This window comes from Mesocricetus auratus, unplaced genomic scaffold (assembly GCF_017639785.1).
Source record: "Mesocricetus auratus isolate SY011 unplaced genomic scaffold, BCM_Maur_2.0 Super-Scaffold_100004, whole genome shotgun sequence".
NCBI classification, from domain to species: domain Eukaryota; kingdom Metazoa; phylum Chordata; class Mammalia; order Rodentia; family Cricetidae; genus Mesocricetus; species Mesocricetus auratus.
In genome coordinates, this window is record NW_024429189.1 from 88,789,281 (window position 1) to 88,814,335 (window position 25,055).

Genomic DNA, 25,055 nt, shown 5'->3' on the forward strand with positions numbered 1-25,055 from the left:
TCTGTGGGTATCTCCACACACATGGCACACACACACACACACACACACACACACACACACACACACACACACACACGATTAAACATTAAAAAGTTAGATTACCATCTGAAATTTAAAAGAACCCCTCCCCAAATAAAATAAAATAAAGTAAAATAAAAGGGGTTGGTAGGCCATTCCAGTCCAATCAAAGCTTTTCTTTCTCGAAAGTGAATATGATCAAAGCAACTGACAAACTGTCACGGAACCTGCCAGGCCACTCTTTGACCTTGCCTCTCTTCTCCAGCTCCTGAACTTTCCCTCCTTCTCTCATGGGCCCTGAGTCCATTCCTAGCAAATTAACAGGCCCAGGACTACTGGTCTGCAGACATCCTGGGCCCACTGAGCAAAGCCAAGTTGTCTGTCTCTGCCCCCTGGTGGCCTGATGACCAAGCTTCATGGAGGTAAGTTACTCTCCAACAACCCTGCAGGTTTTCTGGACACTTTGGAAAACAAGATCATAAGGAATGGGCTATAGACTGTGGATCAAGAAAAGAAATCAAGGAAATATTTAATGTGTAGTTTTAATCTTTTATACTCTCTCTAGGCCTTTGGAAAAACAGAGATTAGAAAGGGGGTAAGAAAGTAAGGAAGTCCACCATAACTTTTGAAAATAATTAAAATAAGCATTATATAAAAGGTTACCTTCTTATTAACTTTAGATGAAAAATTATTAATTATAATGTTTTTTCATACGACCACATTTGGTGTGTTATATTTAAAACAGGAGAAATTAAATATTTAAAAATTACATTTGTGTATTTTGTGTACATGTGTGGGTGTGCATGCCATAGCATGTGTGGAGGTCCAAGGACAACTTGCAGGAATCAGTTCACTCCTTCCTCCATGTGGATCTCGGGTATCGAACTTGGGTCATCAGGCTTGCAGGAAAGCATCTTTACCTGCTGAGTCATCTCCCCAGCCCAGTTAAAGGTTTTAAATAGATTTCCTTGTTTTAAGACACCTTAAAACTAAAGGAAAAGAAGTCAGTCTTCTAAACTTTAGTGTTGTCACAGAGACCTAAGAAAACAATAAATTTATCATAGGAGGGGAAAACCCACCAAAGCTCATCAGGAAATCCCAACACACAGACCCCGATGTCAACATCATTTCCCACCAGTTTTTACTTATGAAACTTACTGTTTTGTGTTTTGATATGGTAGGTTGTGTTTCGAGTTGGGATCTCTTTATGCAGGTTGGCTTGGAACTCAAGATTCTCCTGCTTCCACCTCCCAAATGTTAGAATTACAGGCCTGTGCCAGCACAACCAGCTTGAGGTGAATTTTGTCATATGTAGTTCTTCACTATGATGATCAGGCTCTAACCGCCTCTACCTCAGGACCTTGAGGTTTGCTCATGCTCTGCTTTGTCCTTACTGAAGCAAACTGAGCAACAAATATTTTGTTTACATTTTCTGTAGGAAAAAAAAGCAAATGCTATTGCCTTTTCATACTATACTCTGATCCCTTTAAAACCAAAGTCAGAAAAAAATACTTTAATAGTAAAACAAAAGATTCGATGACAGTGAACTTCCTGTTACTTCCACTATTCAGGCAGAGGCTGGAAATGGTGAAGTCAGCAAGTTTTGAGTCTCCCCTCCGCCTATAGACAAGGCAAACTCAGAAGCAGTGTTGTTTTTTAGTTTAGGCAGAGCTGGCTCTGCCATATTGCTTGTTTCTAGATGAGTTGTATTTTTATTCCTAAGGTAAAATTTCTTTTTATAATAAGGCTTCACATAGCCCCAGGCTGGCTGAAGACTTGCTAGCAACTAAAGCTGCCCTTGGACTCCTCGTTTTTTTGTTTTTTGTTTTTTTTTTTTTCTCCCAAGTGCTGGGGTTGTAGCTGTGTTCCATCATGCCCAGTTTTTGTCCAATCCTTTTGGGGCGGGGAATGTGAGCAAGGATGGGTGTGGTAGTGTCTTAGTCAGGGTTACTACTGCTGTAATGCAACACCATGACCAAAAGGGTTTGTTTTGCTAATATAAATGTCCACATCACAGTTCATCAGTGAAAGAAGTCAGGGAAGGAACCCAAGCAGAGCAGGAACCAGGAGGCTGGAGCTGATGCAGGCCATGCAGGAGTGCTGCTTACTGGCTTGGATTACTACATACAGGCAAGCCACCACGTCTGCTTAATGTTGGTTTTCGAGGGCAGACCTGAGCTCAGAAGTGCAGATTTGGGATTCACCTATGTAGAGGCTTTACATGAAATCATGGAATTACGCATTTGTTAAGAAGAGAGTATAGAGCTAGAAGAAAGCTGGAGAAGATAATCAAAATAGGAAGAGGAGGAGAAACTAGGCATAGCCAAAGAACCAGGGTGGCAGTGCATTCAGGGGCCAAAGGACAGAGTGAGTTCAGGAGGACAAAGACGAAGAGTATGGCTAAAGAACAGAGATTCAGACAGGCTACCTCCAACACATCTGCTAGCCCCTACACAGCAAGGTAACTTGATAGGCATGAGAATCTAGGAAGAACCAAAGGACAGTGAAATGCTTAATGTAATGCAGCTGCTTTCCTCTAAATTGTCTTTTAAACTGTGTGTGTGTGTGTGTGTGTGTGCACACGAGTGTATGTGTGTATTCATGGAGGACAGAAGAGTGTGATTCCTTGGAGTTGGAATTACAAGAATTTGTGAGTTCTGGGATCTGAATTCTAGTCTTCTTCTTCTTCTTTTTTTTTTTTTTTTGGTTTTCCGAGACAGGGTTTCTCTGTATTGTTTTGGAGACTGTCCTGGAACTCACTCGATAGACCAGGCTGGTCTCGAACTCACAGAGATCTGCCTGTCTCTGCCTCTCAAGTGCTGGGATTAAAGGCGGAATTCTAGTCTTCTAATACAGCAGTAAATGCTCTTAGCCACTGAGCCATCGCCATCTTTCCAGCCCTCCTCCTCTCTGTAATACCTTCTTGCTTTATCAATGAACTGAGTTTTACCTGCATCTCTCCATTTCTTCTGTTTTTTTGTTGTTGTTTAAAATGTATCTGCCAGATCCTGCGTTTCTCCTTCCCCCTCTTCTCTCTCCTCATCTTTTCCTCCCTCCCTCCCTCTTTCCCTCCCTCCCTCTTTCCCTCTCTCCCTCTCTCTCTCTCTCTCTCTCTCTCTCTCTCTCTCTCTCTCTCTCTCTCTCTCTCTCTCTCTCTCTCTCTCTGGTCTATATGGACTGGGTTGGCCTTGAACTCTGTCAGGGACTGGGACTAAAGGCATGCTCTACTATGCCTTGGCAGATTCTGTTTCTTTAATGATTTTCTGTGTTCTGCATGGTATCTCACCTGATCTTGTTGCTCCTAATGTCTGTTTTCTGGTTCTTTTTTTTTCATGTTAGAATTCATGAGGGCTCTGGTTTTCACAGATCATCTTTTGCATTAGGTAACAATTGGGCTTGCTGGACAGACTATGAAATGGTCCTGAAGCCCATCTATAGTTTGGGAAAGGAAGTAGAAGCCGCATGGTATATGTAGGCCTGACCTTTAGCATGAACTGTGGGAATAGCAGTTATTTTAACACATTTAGTAGACACCTAAGAGAAATCTTACCTTAAAAAGTCATGTGTGCAAAGAGTAACACATAGGATTGTTTAAGACATTGCTAACTATTGACTTTGGGTCTCCTTTTCAATGGACTGCAAAGGAACCAATTTATATTCTTTGAGAAACAGCATCGACACAGATTATGGCTGATGTTTCATTACTCATCCTGTCAAGATGGTGTATCACATCCCATCCCATCTGACCCCTCATTCTCTCCTAAACATATATACATGTGTATACGCATGCGCATCTTTCCCTAAACATACAGAAATGTTGGATAAAGTGCTAGTGACAATTAAGATTTTGTTTTTGAATGGTGAAATATTAAAAACAATGATTCTCCTTAAAAAAATGCCCTCATTCTTTGTAAAGTCAAAATTGTAAAGAGGGAACCGGGTGTGCTGGCATACCTGTAATCCCTGTACTTGAAGGGGAAAGGCACAGGAAAAGCAAACAAAACAAAACAAACAAAATACCCAAAAAACAAAAAAACAGACAACTCTTTACAATGACATAGCTAGAGACACTATTTGGATACCAGCTTGTTAGGAAAGACTACAGAATACAGTAAAAGCCAAATACAGAATGTTTCAGGGAACTAGGAATGCAAACCTTGCATAAAGAAGAGTGACATAATTTCCAACAGAAGTGCTTCACCCTACTATCCAACACCAATGACAATGAGACCAGACAAACTTGCCAAAGCCAGAGCTTTCCTAGATCCACTTGTCAAGAAGATTTAAGGCAGAAGAAGGCAGAGTCCATCTGATGGTGAGGTGGAGTGGAGGAGATACTCCACAATACACAAACCTACGGTACTGGTTCACTGCAGGGAGAACTCATGTGCATGTTGTTTCAAGAACAACCTCAAATTTACCAACCTGCCTCCCCTTTCATACAAGTCTTTCATAAATAGGTAGCCCGGGAAGAATTCATCTCACTCAAAAGTAGTTAAAGAAACAAAATAATTGGGCTGGAGCAATGGCTTAGTGATAAAGTGCTTGCCAGGCAGGTACAAGGACCTGTGCTGGGCCCCAGAACCCATGTCAAAAGTCAAGCATGGCAGCGTATGCTTGTAGCCCCAGTTTTAGAAAGTCAGAGATAAGAGAAGTTCTGGGAATCACTGACTAGCCTGCTTTGCCTTACTGGTGAACTTCAGGACAATGATACATTGTCTTAAAGGGGGCAGATTGTATTCCCAAGGATGACACTCAAAGTTGTCCTCTAGGCCCTCCCCCACATAAAAAAGAAACAGTTGATGGCAACTGTAAAGTAAGAAAGGGATAAATTGTCCAGAACAAAGAGAGTTATGGCACCAGAAAACACGAACACGCAGGAAATGGAAAGGACTCCAATGCCTGTCTAGGAGCTGTTTACGAAGAGAAACTGGAAGCATAGAGTAATGGTTCATGCCTGTTATCATCGCCAGGAGGCAGAGGTAGTAGGCTTGCCACTGACATATAGATACAGTGGAGTATGGGCCCTGGGGCAGAGCTGGTACTGTGTGCTTATAAACAGCATCAGCCCCACAGCTGGAGAATGAAACAACTTTTGGTGGATCTTTATCAAATAATAATGTCTTGGATGGCATATAACATTCTGCAAAGCAGGATATTGTTCAGTGCAAAAATTCAGCCTCTGGAATCTAATACCTTCATTAAAAATTAAGGTAACATGCATCATAAAATGAACTATTTAGGGGCTGGAGAGACGGTTCAGCAGTTAAGAGCACTGGATGCTCTTCCAGAGGTCTGGAGTTCAATTCCCAGCAACCGCATGGTGACTCAACCATCTGTAATGAAATCTGGTGCCCTCTTCTGTCCAGCAGGCAGAACACTGTATGCATAATAAATAAATAAATCTTTTTTTTAATTAGCTATTTAAAAATGTATAATCCATGTGGGCGTTGGTGGTGTACACTTTTAATCCTAGCACTTGGGAGGCAGAGGCAGGTGGATCTCTGTGAGTTTGAGGCCAGCCTGGTCTGCAGAGCAAGGTCCAAGACAGTTTCCAAAGCCACAGAGAAACCCTGTCACGAAAAACCAAAAAAAAAAAAGTATAATCCAGTAGCATTTAGTACATCTACAATGATATAAAACAGCTACCTCTGTTTCCAAATGTTCTTGTCATCCCCAAAGGAAATCTCTTTTCCACTAATCAGTCATTCCTCACTTTCCCTTCTTTTTTTTTTTTTTTTTTTTTTTTTTTTTTTGGTTTTTACGAGACAGGGTTTCTGTATTGTTTTGGAGGCTGTCGGTCCAGCCTGGCCTCGAACTCACAGAGCTCCGCCTGCCTCTGCCTCCCGAGTGCTGGGATTAAAGGCTGCGCCACCACCGCCCGGGCCACTTTTCCTTCTGCCATGTGCCCTAGCGTCAGTCTTTCTGTCTCTTAAGGATTCCTACGTTGAATATTTTATATGAACAAAATCATAAAATGTGATCTTTGCTTATTTGTTCTGGGGTTATTTTTGGTGCTGGCAATTGAACCAGGTTCTTACTAATTCTAGGCAGTACTCTAACCACTGAGCAACACTCCCAGTCCAGCATTATGATATGGTATGTGTATGTGATACATATGCATACACATGTATGTGGAAACCAGTGGAGGAAGTTGTGTGTCTTCTTCCAATGTTCTCTTCTTTATGCTCCTGAGACAGGGTCTCTACTACTTTCTGGCTAGGCTGGTGGCTAGCAAGTCCCAGAGATATCCCTGTTTTCACCCTTGCCAACATTGAGGTTACAGGAATACATGGCCATACCTGTTTTTTTATACTGGTGTAGGAAATCTGAACTCAAGTCTGCATACTTACGCAGGAAGTACTCTAACTGAGCTGTCTTTACACTCCATAAGGTTTTGGGGTTTTTATTTATTTGTTTTGTTTTGTCTTTTGACAGGATCTCACTACATAGCTCCATAGTGCTGTCTTGGAACTCACTATGTAGACCAGGCTGGCCCCTTACTCATAGAGATCTATCTCCTGGGTGCTGGGATTAAAAGCATGCACCACCACACATGGCTCTTTGTTCAACGTTTTGAGGAAGTACACAAATGGCTTCATTATTTACATTCTCATTAACGATGTCCTATAGAAAACGTGTATGGGTGTTTTGCTTGCATATGTCTGTGTACCTCATGTGGGACTGGTGCCCCTGGAGCCAGAAGAAGGAAGGCATCTGGACTAGAGTTTTAGATGGTTGTGAGCAGCCATGTGAGTGTGAGAATGGAACCCAAGTCTTCTGGAAGAGCAGCAAGTGCACCTCCGAGCCTTCCCTCCAGCCCCCAGCAGTGACCTTTTAGGATTATATCAATCCTAGTGTGAACTTTTATTTCATTGTGAGATATAATGAGACTAATAAATTCAAAATTCTCATGGAATTTTCATCATGGTTAAAGGTATTAAACATCTTCGAATGTGTTTGTTGACCACCTACCTATCTGTTTTCTTTGGACAAATGCCTATTCAAGTTCTCTGTCAATTAAAAATTGTTGCTAATATTTTTTTTTGTGTTGTGAGAGTTCTTTTATTTTGTATTCTAGAGCCTTACAAAGACTAGAATTTTTGCAAATTATTTGCAAACAATTTCTTCCTTTATGTAATTTGTCTTTTACTTTATGAAAGGAGGACTAAAGATAGTTTGTTTTTGTATTTACCCAGCTTTAGTATCAGGAAAATGCTAACTTCATATAAAGGGTCAAGAAGTACCAACCTATTTTCTGGGAGAATTTGAGAAGGATTAATATTAATCTGTTAACCGTTTGATAACATTAACAAGTGAAGTCATTTGGTCCTGGGTTTTACTTTGTTGAGTTTTTAATTATTTAAAAATTATTACTAGTTAAAATATTTACTTGTTATAGAGATGTTCAGGTTTCCTATTTCTTCTTGAGTCAGTTTTACTAGCTGATACATTTCTAGGACCATTCCCATTTCATCTAGGTTACACACTTGTCATACAATTGTGCATAGTAGTTTAAGATGTTTATTTATGTGAGGCTTGTAGTAAATAAATCCTTGAAATCTTAGTAGTTTGACTCTTCTGGGTTTTTTTCTTTATAAAAAATCAATTTTGTAGCTTCTCCACCCACTAAAAGCACTACTTTTATTTTAGGGCCCAGCTAGCCATGGGCAGTTCTCCTGCTTCAACATCCTAAATGTGAGGTTACAGATGTGTACCTTCATTCTTGGCAAAGCTAACACGCGTATTTTTGATTGCACTGATTCTACTGTTCTCAGTCTCACTTATCTCCGCTCTATGTTTTCTTTCTTCTGCTAGCTTCAGGTCTAGTTTGTGCTTCCCCACACTTGTTCTTTAAGGGAAATTTAGGCAATTTATTTATGTATTTACTTACTAACTTATTCTTGTGGTGTTGAGGGATCAAACCCAGGGTCTGGGGCATGCTGAGCACATGCTCAACCATTGACTTATATTCTCAGATCATTTAAGAGATCCCAGACAGGATCCCTTCATGTTGTCCAGGCTGGACTCAAATTCCCAGGCTCAAGCAACCCTTCTGTCTCAGATTCCCAAGTAACTGGAAATATAGGCACATGTCAGGGCATTAAGCTCTCTTTCTTATTTCATAAGTTTTGTTGTTGATGCTGCTGGTTCTAGGAAATGAGCCAAGGGCCTTTACTTGCTAAGCAAGCATTCTACTACTTACTGAGTGCCACCCCATTTGAGGTTTTAAATGTCAGTGTTTATAACTATACATTTCCCAGATAGTACTGCTTTTTATTATAAGTTTTGGTATGTTGCATTTTTTATTCATTCATCTCAAAATATTCTCTAACTTTACCTCCTTTGACCCATTGGTTAGTAAAGAGTATGTTGTTTAATTTTCACATAATTGTGAATTTTTCATTTTGCTTATTATTGATTTCTAGTTCCATTCTGTAGTACCTGAGATGACACTTTGTCTAGTCACTGTTCTATTGCTGTGGAGAGACACCATTACCATGGCAACTTTTATAAAGGGAAGCATTTAGTTGGGTTTTGCTTACATCCTGGGGTTTAGTCCACTATCATGTTGGGAAGCATGGCAGCACACAGGCAGACATGGTGCTGGAGAGGTAGCTGAGAGGGATACATCTGGATCTGCTGACAGCAGGTGGAGGGGGGCTCAGCCTAGCTTGGGAGCTTGAAACCTCAAAGCTAACCCCCAATGACACACTTTCTCCAACAAGGTTACACCCCCTAACCCCTGTCAAGAAGTACCACTTCCTAATGACAAAGCATTCAAATCTATGAGCCTAAAGAGGCTAATCTTATTCAAATCATCACACCCTTCATGAGTTTAATCCTTTCAAATGTGTTGAGATTTATCTTATGATGTAAAACATGGTTTTAGAGGATAGACCATGTAGATTTGGAAATAGTGTATTCTGATGTTGATGGGATCATAAGTGTGTACTCAGGATGCCTCAGACACTGCATGTCTAGGTATGTGTGATCCATAGGAAATAAAAATGAAACAGAAACTGGAAGTAAAAATTTCAATGCATAATAGGAGAAGGTTGGTAAAGAGAGGAATGTACTTCAAAATATGTATCTTTGACAGAATATTTTCTTCTGCTTTGGGTCTGTATTAAAACTTGAAACAGTGCCACAAACTATGATGTTAGAAAACATTAAATTCTCTATATTGTTTTATTTTTACTTCATTTTTATTTATTTATTTATTTTGAATTATGGGTTTTTCCAAATGAGTGCAGTTCCTATGAAGGCCAGGAAAGGTGTTGGATCTCCAGAAGCTGCTGGCCTCATTTTGAGTGGGTGCTGGGAACTGAACTTAGGTCCTCTGCAAGAGCAGTATCTTTCCAACATCCATTGCATTATTTTCAAAGAGGAGATTATGATGCTTAGCTCCTTTAGGAATGAAATTCTATAACCTTGTGTATTGAAATGGGCAGTAAAAGAACCTTAACTAAGTTATTTTTTCCCTAAAGGTATCCTCCAGGCCCCCCTCCAACTTCGATCCAGGCAACTATGTTGAGGTGAATGAGTCATCCTCCCACACACCCTCAAAAGTGGTGATACAGGATATTACTATGGAGCTACACTGCCCACTGTGTAACGACTGGTTCCGTGATCCACTGATGCTGAGCTGCGGCCACAACTTCTGCCAACCCTGTATCCAAAACTACTGGAAACTGCATGCAAAGGAAACATTCTGTCCTGAGTGTAAGATGCTATGCCAGTATAGCAACTGTACATTCAACCTTGTGCTGGAGAAGCTGGTAGAGAAGATTAAGAAGTTACCCCTGCTCAAGGGCCACCCACAGTGCCCAGAGCATGGAGAGAACCTGAAACTGTTCAGTAAGCCAGATGGGAAACTGATCTGCTTTCAATGCAAGGATGCACGGTTGTCTATGGGGCAGTCTAAGGATTTCCTGCAAATCTCTGATGCTGTCCGTTTTTTTACGGTGTGTGAGACCTGGGCCATGGACAATCTTTTAGGAAAACTCTTTTGGAGGGCTGCTTCTTTCTTCTGGCCTCATCCCTTTATTAAAATAATGAGAAAGTAAAGTTCGTCTCTAGAGATGTTACAAGTAGGAAAGGCACTATAAGGCAGCTATAGCTGATTCCTTCAGTTACACACGGGGTAAAGTATGAACAGAACCAGAAAAGACAATTCCTGTTATAAAAGTTTCAAATAAGTACAACAATAGAATAGTATAGAATGTGTTATTGAGATCTAAGTTTTGTCACATTTGTAATTCCTATGTGTTTAGAATTTCTGAGAGGGTCAGGGGATATACAATGAAGGAAAGGTGTGAAACTAGAACTGTGAACTCATTTGGATTTGGATGGGCAGAAGGAAGAAAGAAATGTTCCAATGGGAATGGCATATGGAAAGGGGGTCCAGATGTAGTTCAGTAGCCTTCTCAAATCTAGACAAGAAGATGTCAAAACTGTTTTTGTTGCTTCTTTTACTCACAAATTTTGTTTTGGTGGTCCTGGGGATTGAGCCCAGGGTGTATTGTAAGCAAAACAAATATTATGCTATTGAGTTAACCTTCAGGCCTAGTCACAATTCTCAAAAGAGACAGGAATTACGACACAGTGGAAGGGTAAGATGCCTTTGTTGCAAGAGTTTACTTGAGCGAACACAAACTTAGAGAAAAATGAGGGAGAACTCCGGGGTGGGGGGACTCCAAAGAAGGAATACCTCAGAGCTTTTTTTATTTCCTGACACATCATGTCCGTGTATGTCTTTTCTACCACCCTTGTGTGTGTGTCTGTGTGTGTGTGTGGTGTGTGTGTGTGCGCACACTTGTGAGACAGACACAGAGACTGAGGTTGAGAGAGAGTACAATGTGAAGGAGTTGGTTCTCTTCTTCCATGTTGTGGTTTCTGGAGACTGAACTCGGGTTGACAAGCTTACCAAGGAGTTCTTTTGCCCACAGAGCCATCTCACCCATCCCAGCAATGAGCTTACTTTACATTTAATAGTTCCTTACATTAAAAGTTCTATGTTCAAACAAATACTGGTGTGCCTTCTGTACCCTGGCTCAGTCTCTTCTGGAGCCAGCACTGGACTCCCCTCCCTGCCGTTTGTTTACCCATTCCCGGTCCACACCCGCCTCCCTGTGCTATTGGCACAGCTCTCTGCCTGTTGCACAGAAGTCTCTCTGTGCTATAGGCATGTGTGCATGCATGCGTGTAGAGGCTGGAGGAAAACTTTAGGTTGTACCTTAAGTACTTGCCCACCTTGTTTTTAGAGACAGGGTTTCTCACAAAAACCTGGGATTTCAGATTAGGCTAGGCTGGCTATTTGGCCAGCAGGCCCCAGGGATCTGTCTGTCTCTGTCTCCTCATCACTGGATTTAAACGTGTGCCACCATGCCCTGCCTTTTACATAAGTGCTGGGGATCAAACTCAGGTCCTCACATTTGTGTGGCAGGCACTTTACTGACTGAGCCATCATCTCTCCAGCCCCTGGGGATATGCTTTGTTTTCTTTATCTCCAAAACTGCTGTGGGTTAATTCTATTTGCTATTTCTAGGAGGAGCTTGCCATCTATCAGAGCCAAATTCAGACAATCCTGAAGGAGCTTCAGTCTCTCAGAACTATGCAGAAAGATGCTATTGCTGCTTACAAGGTGAGGGGCAGGGGAAAGGGCTCGTGAAGCAGAGCTACAATATACCCTTCCCGTAACACCAGCTGTTTCAAGATACTAAATGGCACCTGGGTTACAGAATTAGTACTATTTCACTGCAGGATAGGAAGACACATATGGTGGGAAAGGTTCCCAATATTGCTCAATTGAACAGATTAGCTTTTGTCCTAACAGGCTGACTCTTTTGATGGCTAAGCCATTAGGTGAACAATGTGGTATTGATATCTGCTTGTTCTGCCCCTTCATCTATGGCAAAATAAGGGCTTTACCAGTAAAATCTACCAAAGACTGCTACATTCAAAGAAATACTTTTATTTCCTTTGAGTTTTATTATAACCAGGTACCTCTGAACCATGGACTCTTGGATTATATTTCCCCCATCTGATATATGTTCCTTAACTGCTCCCAAACTATGTAAAGCTATTGCTTATACATGCCTATCCACTTTAGGCTATACAGGAGTGCTAAACAATACTAATAGTAAAGATTCAGCAAATAGGGCTGAAGAGATGTCTCAGTGGTTAAGAGCACTGGTTGCTCTTCCAGAAGTCTTGAGTTCAATTCCCAGTAATCACACGGTGGCTCGCAACCATTTATGGTGGGGTCTACTGCCCTCTTCTGGCATAAGTGTATGCATGCAGACAGAAGTTGTAAATTGGTATCTAGGTTAGGAGCTAAATTGGAACTTCAGTTTCTTCATTATTTACCCTATATAGGAAAGTCCTCTTTGGCATTTGGCATCTAGAAAAATATGTAGCCTCAGGGGAAAGATAGATGGAGCTAAGGATGTTTCCAGAGAATTTGTTATTGTTTCCTAGTTCAGATACTACAGCCAATATTCACTCAACAAATATTTATTGAATGGGTCAAGGCATTAAAATCCTATACTAGAACCTGAGTTTGGGAGACAGGTATTAAATGATGCCAATAATACCAATAAAATAACAATAGTGACTAGTACTATATGATATGAAAATATAGTATCAGAGAGATCTAAGTGGAAAATCTAATTTAGGTTGTGGAGAAATACACTCTGAAGAAGCCTCTTGAGCTGGAGATGCACTTAGTTGGTAGAATACTTGCCTAGCATGCATGAAACCTTGGGTTTTATCACCAGTTACATAAACTGGGCACTCAGGAGGTAGAAGGAGGAGGATCAGAATTTCAAGGGCATCATTGGCTACATACTGAGTTCTAGGCTAGCCTGGGACACAGGAAACCCACTCTCAACTTTTTTAAAAAAAGGACTAAAGGATGAATAACTTAATCAAATGAATTGAGCGAAGGGAATATGAAACAAACACCCTGGAGAAGAGGGTAGTAGAGATAGGGAAAGATACAAGGAAAAGTCCAGAAACAGTAGGTTAAACAGAAAAATGTCCAATAAAGCTAGAGCATGCTAAGCAAGGCATACCAAAGAGCCAGATATGGCCCAGTCAGGCATGCCTTTGTACGGAAGACATTAAATATTTTTTCCTTTTTTATTACATTTTTTTTTTTAGTAAAGAGCTTGCTTCACACGTCAATCCCAGCTCCCTCTCCCTCCCCTCCTCTCACACCTCCCCACCATCAACATTAAATATTTTTGAATATTTGAATCCTTGGATACTTGATTTTGCCACATGAGAAATAAAGAATTGTTATCAAGACAGTTTTATCCAATTTTGAAAATGTCTTATTGCTGTATGGAAAAAGGGTTATAGAGACAATAACAAGATCATATGGTTAGAAAACTGTTGACTAGACTAAAGAGCAGTGTCTGCACAGAGATAAACAAGAGCATGTGGTATAGGGAGCAAACTACACAGAAGTGGTGATTGATTAGCTAAGAGGAGTGAATAGCAGTATCAGATTTGGGTTGAGGAGTCTGGAGAAAAGCTATCAGCATTAGATGGCATTGAAAGCTGCGAGAGCGGGGGAGGACACACGACACTGCCTAGAAAGTGAAGAACGAGCTGAGGACAGAATACTAACTAATTTTAATATTTCAAATAAATGTGGTTAGAGGATGTGGAAGCAGCTAGACTGGGAAATCATGAGAAAGGTGAAAGGGAAACTGGAAACACATGGGTTAGAAGAACAGTTAAGACTATGTTAAGAGCTTGATAATGATTACCTCTGGACAGACCATGAAGATAGAAGTTGATTAATAGAAACAGAGGGGGTCAATGATTACAAACTTACTTTGTTTTTTCTTGAGACAGGGTCTCTCCATGTAGCCCCTGCTGTCCTGGAACTCACTATGTAGACCAGGCTAGCCCCAAACTCATAGAGGTTTGCCTGTTTCTGCCCCTGTCCCTTCCACCAAGTGCTGGGATTAGAGCCATGCACCACCACGCTCAGGTTGAATACAAACTTTCACTGAGATTCAACAGTACTGCAGTAGGGAGCAAGTGGACTTGGAGATGATACATTCTCTGGAATTATAAAATTCTATGTGTAATTGGGAATAAGTGGAGAAAGCTGGAAGCCATTAGAAATGAAGACAATGAGGAACCAAGAAGACAGGAGAGAGTTCATCAGGGAGGAAGCTGTACACACACACACACACACACACACACACACACACACACACAAACACACCCCTACCTACCTACCTCACACGTGCAAACTGCGAGTATCACAATTATTAATTTAGCACTTTACACATTGTTCATATCCTGTTTCTTTTATGTTGTCCCGGTAGCAAGAGCAGTTCTGGTTTTAAAAGGACAGTTGTTCCAGGTTCCTTATGGTCCTAGTTTAATAGCATCGCTTGGTAGATACTATTTTGTCAATCTAGGAAGGTATTGTTAGTATTAATTTAGAATGTCAGGTGCCTTTAATGCCAGCATTCCAGAGGCATAGGCAGTCAGATCTCTGAGTTCAAGGCCTGCCTGGTATACAGAGTGAGTCTGGACAACTAAGGCTACACATAGAAATCCTGTCTCGAAAAACCAAATAATAATAATAATAATATTGTTTTAGAATGTTTTATTGACTCCACAACATTTAATAGAGCACTAGTTATTATCCAAATACTGAGAAAAAATGAAAACAAAACCTTCCCTTTTACAACATTAAACTAGCTGGGAAAGAAGGAATAAGCCTTCTAAAGGGCTCTGTTTAGTAGGATTGAATGTTGATGCTAAGCAGCCATTTGTATGGAATTTTCCAAGGTGTGTTGTGTGATGTGAGACCGTCTCTAAGTGCTAGTCTCAGTAGTAATTGTGGTGATGATTATGGAGGTTTCCAGGACAACAAGATACAACTGCAACAACACCTTTCCTTGGAGTTTCTAAAGCTGCATCAGTTCCTGCACAACAAAGAAAAGGACATTCTAAATGAACTCCGGGATGAGGGGAAAGTCTTGAATGAGGAGATGGAGCTGAATCTGAATCAGCTTCAGGAACAGTGTCTTCTTGCCAAAGACATGCTGATGAACATTCAGACACGGATGGAACAGCAGAATTCCTTCAACTTCCTCAAAGTGAGATTCCATACCAATTTGATTATGGGTACACTTGAAGGAGGGAAGAGGGCCTGGAGTTGTGGAGGGAAGGAAAGCAAAGCCCAATCCAATCCAATCCAATCCACCCACCCCACCCCTCCTCACCTCACCCCACCCCTCCCCACCCCACCCCACCCCACTGCAGTGCTTTAAGATCCTCTGGGAGAAGCTGCTTTTGCTTTATGTTCATTAGAAAGCTGTGCTTCCATCTTCCTATGAAACATGTTTAGCGCAATTTCATAAATAATGTTATATGAATCAATATTTTTATTTTCCCATAAAGAACCTTGTAGTTGGAGTCACAGTTATTTTTCAAAAATATGTCTCTGATAGCCTTTGTTGAGTTTTGGGCTTACAGAAATCATAAAGTGAACTATTTAAAAATCTATTTGCCAAACTTTGCTACCTGAAGTCTCATCTCTAAAGCAACTCTGGTAATCACTTTAGTACTCACAAGTTTGGGCACCTTTGGTACTGGAATTGCTTCTGATCTTTTCTTGTGGGAGTATTTGGAATTGCTCACTTAAAAAAAAAGTTGACCGTAACTATCAACTTATGGCTCCTCTCCTGTCTCCTAAAGAGCTGGAATCATAGAAATCAGTAGGTTAGCAGATGACAGAACAGTTTATCACGGGTTAGATTGGGGTGCTGATTAGAAAAAGCCTGTGGACGATGAAAATTGTTGTTGAAGATGGACTGAGGACCACTTGCACAGGAAGCCAGGATTGATGATTAAACATGGATGGTGATCAGAATAACCAGACAGATTTCTAGAGATGATAAACAGGCACCTGACAGCTGTATTTCTCCTTTTTTCCTTTAGGACATCACAAAGCTCTTAGATAGGTAAGTGCTTTTCCATGGTACTCTATCCCCTTCCTTCTGCCCCTGGAGGATGTCTAAAAAAATAAACTATTTGTGTCCCTTACAGTATGGAGAAAGGAATGAGGGCACTCATACCCAGACAGCTTATCTCCAAAAAGCTGAGTCCAGGCCGCTTCAAAGGTCCCATCCAGTATATGGTCTGGAGGGAAATGCAGTCCATTCTCTATCCAGGTATAGTGGGAAGTAGCTACTCATTCCTATGGCCCCTAATCTATATTTCATCTTTGGGGCCTCTGCTGTGGCCCAAGTTAGTTCTTTAGCTTGAGACCGGATGGAGATGGATGTGGGTGGAGTTTTAAGATTTGTTTATTTTTGTATTTTATGTACATGAGTGCTCTTTCTGCACGTATTCCTGCATGGCAGAGAGGGCATCAGATCTCATTGTAGATGGTTGTGAGCTACCACGTGGTTGCTGGGAATTGAACTCAGGACCTCTGGAAGAGCATCCAGTGCTCTTAACTGCTGAGCTATCTCTCCAGTCCTTTGGTGGAGTTTAGTCAAAAAGACATTTTCTTTTTCTCCTGCTGCTATGGTCTAAGAATGTGTGTCTTTGAACTAACAATACATAAGAGTCTGGTATTAGAATTACTCCTCAGCCTATGATTTTGTTTGCTCTAGAATGTGTAGATGGCCACAATTTTATACTGTTTTGCTACATCAGGTGTATGATTCTCTGGAGTGTCTCTACTCTGAAGGCATTTGCCACACATACTCTTTGTATATATTTAGTCTTATATTTTTGGTTGTGAGCCTAGCCTTTAACGGCTGAGCCATCTCTCCAACCTATATTTAGTCTTTATAGGTCTTTTAGTGCTTGATAGTCATAGCATAGAGGACAATATCATAAGAGAGTGTTAGAGATCACTGGTACTTAGGCTAAGACCAGTTTTTCAGAAGAAAATCGTATCTAATTTCAGTCAATATGTTTAATGAGCATGTTTTTGTGTTCTTGCAAATATCAAAGGACTGCTGAGCAGTCGTGGCGCACATCTTTAATCCCAGCACTCAGGAGGCAGAGGCAGGTGGATCTCTGTGAGTTCGAGGCCAGCCTTGTCTACAAGAGCTAGTTCTAGGACAGCCTCCAAAGCCACAGAGAAACCCTGCCTTGAAAAACCAAAAAAAAAAAAAAATAGGACTGAACAGGACAAAATAACACAAGTGGTATTCCAAGAAAAAGAAACAGTATTCTAGATAAGATGTGTTAGAAATAAAAGTTTAGATAGCTTTCACAAAGTTCCTATAGATATTATTATTGTTTGTTATTAACCTAGTTAAAATCATAAATACATCCCAGTCACATCTTCCAGGTGACTAACACTGCAAGAAAACAACTTCAATGAAGTATAATTAATAGAGCAGAATCTGCTGTATAAATTAATTAGTTTTAATAAACAGGTACATATCTGTGTGATCAAGAAATAGCTAGACAGGGGCTGGGGAGATAGTTTAGTGGGTAAAGTGTTTGCTGAACAAACACGAGGACCTGATTTGAATCCCTAGTTCCTAGGTAAAAAGTGAGGCATTGTGGCACACAACTGTAGCCCAGCACTGGGGATGGAGTTGGGGAAAAATGTAGACCTAAGGAGGCTTGCTGGGCAGCCAGCCCAGTTGGAAGAGTGAGTTCCAGATTTCAGTGAGAAGCCTGTCTCAAAAAATAAGAAAGAAAGTGATTGAGACACCCAAAGTGGGCCTCTGATCTCCACATGCATGTATACATGCATAGGCATACTTGTGGACACAAATATGTGCACATACATACACACACACACACACAGATATGTCTTTTTGCAATCAGTTCTTTCTGTATAGTTCTAGCCCTTAATGCTTGCTGATCTGCTTTATTTCACTTTGGAAGCGTCTTTTCAAACTTTTGATTTAAGATAAATCACACATTACAGTTCTGTGTGTCTGCATTTTTTGCACTTACCACAGCACTTCCTTTGATTCACCTATGCAGCTGCATATAGCAATACTTTTGTTTAATGGATGGGCTATTAAGAATACAGTTGTGTCAATCTGTTTACAAATCTATTACAAAACAGATTACAAACCTATTTACAAATGGCAGGAAAAATGGCATTTTTCCTACTTTCTTGACAAAACTTGTTATTGTCAATCTTTCTAATTTTAACTATTTAACCTTAAGAATAGTAATATTTTATCACTCTTTTAATGTATATATCTCTAATGTCTAATCTTGTTGAACATCTCTCTACATGGTTCTCTGCCATTCCTATGCCTTGTTGGTGAGATATATTCAATCTTTTTGGATCGTTTTAACATTAAATTATAAAGGAACAAGTTTGTTATCAGTCATGTTTGTTTAAAAAGGATTTAAAGAAACAAACAAAAGAAAACTGTGTGTGTGTATGAGTTTGTTCTCCTGAGTGTGACTGTCAACAGAGGCCAGAAAAGGGTATTAGATCCCCTGGTACTAGAGATCAGACAGTTGTGAGCCGCCTGACATCAGTGCTGGAAACAGAACTCTTCTGAAAGAGTGGTATTATGTGCTCTTAACTTCTGAGCCATCTCTCCAGCCACAGATTACTTTTTTGATGGTTTCTTTTTTCATTTAAGGTTTTTGAGATAGAGTTTTTTGTAGCCCAGACTGACTGAGAGTTCTGTTGTTTCTATCTCCCAAGTGTTAGGATTATGGGCATGCACCTGATATAAAACATTAAACAGTAACAACAACAACAAAACCAGGATCTCATTATGTTGCTGAGGCTGGCTTTGAAATTAGGATCTTTCCATCTCAACCTCCCAGGTGCCAGAATTATGGGTGTGTGCTACAGTTCCAACTGAGTTTTAGTTGACACATGGTATTTGTCTGTATTTATAGGATGTAATATAATATCCAATACATGTATGCAACATATAATAACTAACTCATGGTAATTAGTATTTATATTTCCTCAAACATTTATCACTTCTATGTGCTGGAAACTTTTGAACTCTTTTAGTTGTTTAAAAATATATAATAAAGCTTGGAGATATAGCCCAGTAATAGAGTGCTGGCCTCGAATATACAAGGCCCTAGGCTCAACCTCCAGTATTGCCAACATAACCACTAGGTATATATGATTACCATATTTTGCTATAAAACTCTAAAGTTAACATCTATCTCACTGTATTTTGGTATCTATTATCCTATCATTCTACCCCATCCTTCCCAGCCTCCAAATGATCACTAGTCTATTTCTTTTTTTTTTATGAGACAGGGTTTCTCTGTATTGTTTTGGAGGCTATCGGTCCAGCCCGGCCTCGAACTCACAGAGATCCTGCCTGTCTCTGCCTCCCGAGTGCTGGGATTAAAGGCATGTGCCACCACCGCCCGGCTCACTAGTCTATTTCTATGAGACAAACTTCCTTAGCTTTTATATATTTTAAAAGAAATCTTCACCTGTCATGGAATTCTATTAATGTACAATGCAATATAAATTAATTACTTACAAACGTGAAATTAAAGATTGTTTACAAAGTATAAGCCTGGTTTTATAATTACCAGATTCAAATGACATAAAGTTACTTGGTTAGATTGCCATAAAAATTTCTAATGTTTGCTTTCATTGTCTGTATTATCTTGTCCCAGGCTGGTAACCACATAATTTGTGGACTCCATTCTGAAGAGCAGTGGCACATACCACTGATGGGGGATGTCCTTCTGTATGCTGTGAATATATGTTTCTCTTATTGGTTGGTGAAAAAAGTGGTTTTGACCAATGGACAGGCAGGAAGTATAGGCAGGGCTACCAGACTAGGAGAATTCTGGGAAGAGGAATGCAGACAGTGAGTCACCAGGAAGATGCCATGTAGCTACCAGTAACGTAGGATGTCCGGGCATTTTCCAGTAAGCCAAGGCCATGTGGAGATACACAGATTAATAGTTACAGGTTAAGAATTAAAAGAGAGCTAGCCAGTAAAAAGTCCAAGTCATTGGCCAAACAGTTTATAATTAACATAAACCTCGGTGTGTTTATTTGGGACCAAACAGCTGTAGGACCAGGTGGGACAGAAAATGCAGTCCATATACCACTCTAGATCTCCAATGTTAAACCAAATATAATCTCTACCAGGTATCTCAGTCTTCCCTAGCTCTAACAGATAGTCTCTCATACACTGGCAACTAACTGCATTTAATCTACCTTTCCCTCTCTGCTTAACCAAAGTACACATCTCCTATGTTATATCCCCACTGAAATACTCTCCTTAGTTAGGTTTCCTAGAACAACCTCACCTAATTTTGCCCCTTTGGTATTAGTCCAGATTCACATTATTTGTATTGTTTCCTTCAGTAGAACATAACTTACTTAAGAGCAAAGGCTGATTTTATCCCTAATATAAAAAGGCCTAGAAATAGCAACATGGATACCAAACAATAGAAAGTATATAAGAAATTTCCTGACTAAGGGCTTATGCATATTGGGATGAAAATACAAGTATTATTTCTTACTATGGAAAATTGCATTCACCTCCTTTCCCCTCTTCCCTGCTATCTCATTTTCTTACTAGGCCTATCTCAATTAACTCTGGATCCTAAAACAGCTCATCCAAATCTGGTACTATCCAAAAGCCGGACAAGTGTGTGTCATGGTGATGTTAAGCAGGTAATGCCTGATGATCCAGAGAGGTTTGATTCAAGTGTGGCTGTACTGGGCTCAAAAGGCTTCACCTCTGGAAAGTGGTACTGGGAAGTAGAAGTAGCAAAGAAGACAAAATGGACAGTTGGAGTCGTCAGAGAGTCCATCATTCGGAAGGGGAGCTGCCCTCTGACTCCTGAGCAAGGATTCTGGCTTTTAAGACTAAGGAACCAAACTGATCTAAAGGCTCTGGATTTGCCTTCTTGTAGTCTGAAACTGGGTGATCTCAACAGGGTGGGCATCTACCTGGATTATGAGGGAGGGCAGTTGTCCTTCTATAATGCTGTGACCATGACCCATCTTTACACCTTCAGTAGTCTTTTCATGGAGAAACTTTTCCCCTACTTCTGCCCCTGCCTTAATGATGGTGGAGAGAATAAAGAACCATTGCACATCGTACATCCACAGTAATTAGTCATACTATTGTATAAATTCAGAGCGTTATTAAAGTATTGAAATAGTTTACCAATTTCACTGGATTCTCTTTCCAATTTATGGGGAACTCTGACATAAAAAGTAGGATTCACAAACTGAGTTACATTTCAGTTTCCTACATGGATTTTTCTGGAGCCTTTCAAGATAACATTCTACTTCTCTGGGGTCTTCTAGGACATAGGAGTTTCCCTGAGTATGATCTTCCTGTCTTGTTTCTGGAGCAAGCTGCAACTTGATTTTGTGATGCCTGGAAACTCTTTTAGAACATGCTGTCAGCATAATGAGTCTCTGAGAGGATGAATTTTCACATCTATACTTTTCCTCCCGTTTAATCATCTATTTTTTCTTTGCTGCTGGAATTTAATTATAAAATTTCATCTCATTTCTTTTCCAAAACATGTTGCTGTAAATTTGAAATTTTTCTCCAGAGACTTAAAGTAGAAAATGGCCTAATTAGCTTATTAATTATGTCTTCATACATTCACTCAACATACTTTTTAGTCTAAAATCTTTTATTCTTTTTCTTCTTGTCAGTTTTTTCCTGCTTTATTAGTGAGAGTTACCTGTTTCCCCTATATTAAAATACATCCATGTTTCCATCTGCTTTGATTCTGTCCTTTTTCATCAGCACTATCTATATTTCAATTAGCAGCATTTTTCACCCTATCTTTTCAACATGTTTATTCTATGGCCTGTTCCTTCTTTCTAGGTTTAGAGTTTTTGATATCCACAGTACTTTTGATGAAATGGCCCTATTTCCCTTTTTTTGGAATTTCCCATGTAAAATTGCTTTTATATGGAACATGTTTATATTTATAACAGATGATTTTGGTAACTAGCACAACATGATTAAAAGGCTACATTTAAAATTTACTATTTTTTCTAAACAAAATATCTTATTTTTTATTTATGTGTATGTATCTGAGTGTATGCCCCACGGGTGCAGTAGCCTGTGGAATACCAAAGAGGATACTGAATCCCTTGGAGCTGGAGTTATAGGTCATTGTGAGCGGCCTGATTGGGTGCTGGGACCAAACTTGGGTCCTCTGAAAGATCAGGACATGCTCTTAATCACTGAGCCATCTGTCCAGCCCCTTACTATGTCTTTTAATGACTTTACTTCAACCAGAATGTGATGAGGACTCATTGTGAGCCTGGAACTTTGCTTGGTGTCATCACTGTCTCCCCTCTTCTCCCCTATCAACTAATGTACTTTCTTAATTATTTCTAATAATACACAATAATTAAGGCAGGTGATAGATATGTAGAGGTTTAATGAGAATAATAATAAAATACTATTAACAACTTAGCTTTAGAACCCAAACAATAGTGAAACATTGGTGGCTACTATGTGCCTCTTTCAGTCTTCAGGTATTAACTACTCTGTTTTGTATTAAAACCTAAGATACGACCTGGAGAGATGGCTCAGCACTTACTACTCTTGCAGAAGATCCAGGTTTGGTTCCCAGCACACACAGGGCTGCTGCTTATAAATACCTGTAATTTCAGTTTCGGGGAATTCATGCTTTCTTCTGACTTCCTCAGGTTCCTGCACACATGGAGTATGCACGCATACTCAGACACACACATACATACTCATAATGAATAAATAAATGTTCTATATAAAATTATTTTAAAATATAAACTGTTGCTGTTTTTCTATACATGTATTATTTTATTTTTTCTCTATATAATTTCATGTATTTCCAAAATATATATTTTCATTTTATCACTTCATTTGAACTTGAAAATAAATTGTATGGTGTTGTATGTCTTCCTGGCCTTTTTGGAAATTCAAAATTATGATGTATTAGTATTCCTTCCATTATCCATGGTTTCGTGTTCCACAGTTACAATTGTCTACAGTCAATCAAGGTCTGAAAATATCAGTGGGAAATTCCAGAGATAAATGATTCATTAATTTAGAATTGTGGTTCTGAGCACTGGTGGTGCAACTCAGTGGTAGAGACTTATGATGTATGAAGGTTTGGGTTCAATCCCCAGGACTGCATAAACAAACAAATACAAAAATAAATAAAATATCCAGTTCTGAGTAGTATGATAAAATCTTATGCCCTCCTACTCCTCCCACTTGGGATTGATAGAGTAGCATATTCATAATATATATACTAACTTCCTCATGGTAGTTGAGAGAAAACACATTAACTTTTGTTCAATATATTCTTATAATTGCTCTATTTTATTATTGTCAATCTCTTTCCATGCCTTACTCATAAATTTAAATTTGTCATAGCTATATGTGTGTAGTGGTGGGAAGTATTATAGTACATAGAGTGTCTGGTATTAGCTTCTGGTATACATTTGGGATATGCTTAAGGACTATTGTATTTCACTCCATGAAAATACAGTAATTCAGGGTCAATAGTGGGTAAAGACAGTTGCTGCCAAGCCTGATGACCTGAGTTTGATCCTTAGGGTCCACATTGTGGAAAGAGAGAACTGATTCCCTCAAGATGTCCTGTGACACTTCCACATCTAAACCATGTCACCTCTCAAATAAAGAAATAAACATAATTAAAAAATTTAAAGGAGAGACGGTAATTGAAATACCCATTGTACACTGATTGTTTCCATTTCCCCTTTCTGTTGTTGTTGATGTTAGCAATTAAGCTGCCATAAACATTCTATGTATACTGCTGTATGTGCACATGGGAGCAAGAGTTTCCACAGTGTATATGTGATAAATGCTGGGTGACATTAGACACATAACTTTAAGTAACCCTGGATTGTTGATCAAAGTGATAGCATATATTTATTTTCTCACTAGCAGCAGCAGTAGGAATTCCTCTGACTCTGTCTTTGCCAATCCACTTTTAATTAATAAGGTCAGTATGTAATCGTATGTCATTGTGGTTTTATTTTGCATTTTTGTAATTACCATGAGATTAGGCATATTTTCATGTGTTGGAGATTTGTGGGTCTTTTTGTAGAAAGTCAATTCAGATGTTTACTGAATTTTTTAATTGGGTCATTTCTCTTTTATTGTTTCATAGGTTACTTATATATTCTGGATACTAATCCTTTGTTGATTATTTGCACCGCAGGTACCTTTCCCATTTTCTGACTTGTGTATATTCACTCTAATTATGGTGACTTTGATGAAGAGAAGTTTAATGGAGTCAAATTTGTGTAGTTTTTTTTTGTCATGGTTAACACTGTCTCAATTAAAAAGAAATCCTTTACTTGGGGACAAAAATATTCTCTTGTATTCTGTGTGTCTTGAGGTTTTGCCTTTCAGATTTAAGTTCTCAATGGTTCAAACAAACAGAAAATAACAAGTGTGAGTTTATTAAAAGCAGTGTCTGTAGTGCAGTATGAGGTCTGCACACAAATAAAAATTTGACATGTAAGAATTAATTGATAGATCCATAAGACTTTTACATGGCTTTCCTACTAATTGACAGAGAATCAGATAATATGAGTAATTTTACCCAATGAACATATACACAGAACACTATATCCTAGAATATCTAAGAGAATTATTTTTTAAAGATAAAACCTTACTGGCTATATACTTCCATTATAAAGAAAAGGCTAACAAACTTGATTCAAACGAGTTGATCAAACAGACCAGTGTTTTAATGCAGCTAAGCCATAAGTAACTATACTTAGAATTAGAACAGAATATGTACTTGAAAAATTTAAAATATATCAGCATGTATAGCTGTGTATGCCTATAATCTTCACATTTGGGAGTTGAAGTATAAGATCACAAGTTTGAGGCTAGCCTGTGATCATATGGAAACTCTTTCATAAACAAAACAAAAAAAATCAAATAACCCACTTAATAAAATGTTCTGCTGAAATCTGAGAATAAATTGAACCAAGCAATAAGTAAGACATGACATCTTTTTTTTTTTTTTTTTGGTTTGTTTGTTTTTGTTTTTTCCGAGACAGGTTT

General features: G+C 39.4%; 1 protein-coding gene across 5 annotated transcripts; it reads left to right on the forward strand.

Annotated features, from left to right (window-relative positions):
- The first annotated feature begins 235 nt into the window (after positions 1 to 235).
- On the forward strand, positions 236 to 24,350 carry Trim69 (tripartite motif containing 69). Of its 5 annotated transcripts, XR_005877359.1 has the most exons (8): positions 236 to 440; positions 9,510 to 9,986; positions 11,570 to 11,665; positions 14,919 to 15,152; positions 15,997 to 16,019; positions 16,105 to 16,229; positions 20,571 to 23,979; positions 24,199 to 24,350. XR_005877359.1 is itself a non-coding variant. In XM_040746176.1 (7 exons), exons 1-7 carry the CDS (start codon positions 435 to 437, stop codon positions 21,107 to 21,109), a joined length of 1,500 nt encoding a protein of 499 aa, XP_040602110.1. In that variant the 5' UTR covers positions 236 to 434; the 3' UTR covers positions 21,110 to 24,350. The 5 variants fall into 5 exon arrangements, 4 of the variants coding, with proteins under 4 accessions (XP_040602110.1, XP_040602111.1, XP_040602113.1 ...); XM_040746176.1 differs by having other exon boundaries at positions 20,571 to 24,350; XM_040746177.1 differs by having other exon boundaries at positions 9,510 to 9,879; positions 14,911 to 15,152; positions 20,571 to 24,350.
- Positions 24,351 to 25,055: the final 705 nt, after the last annotated feature.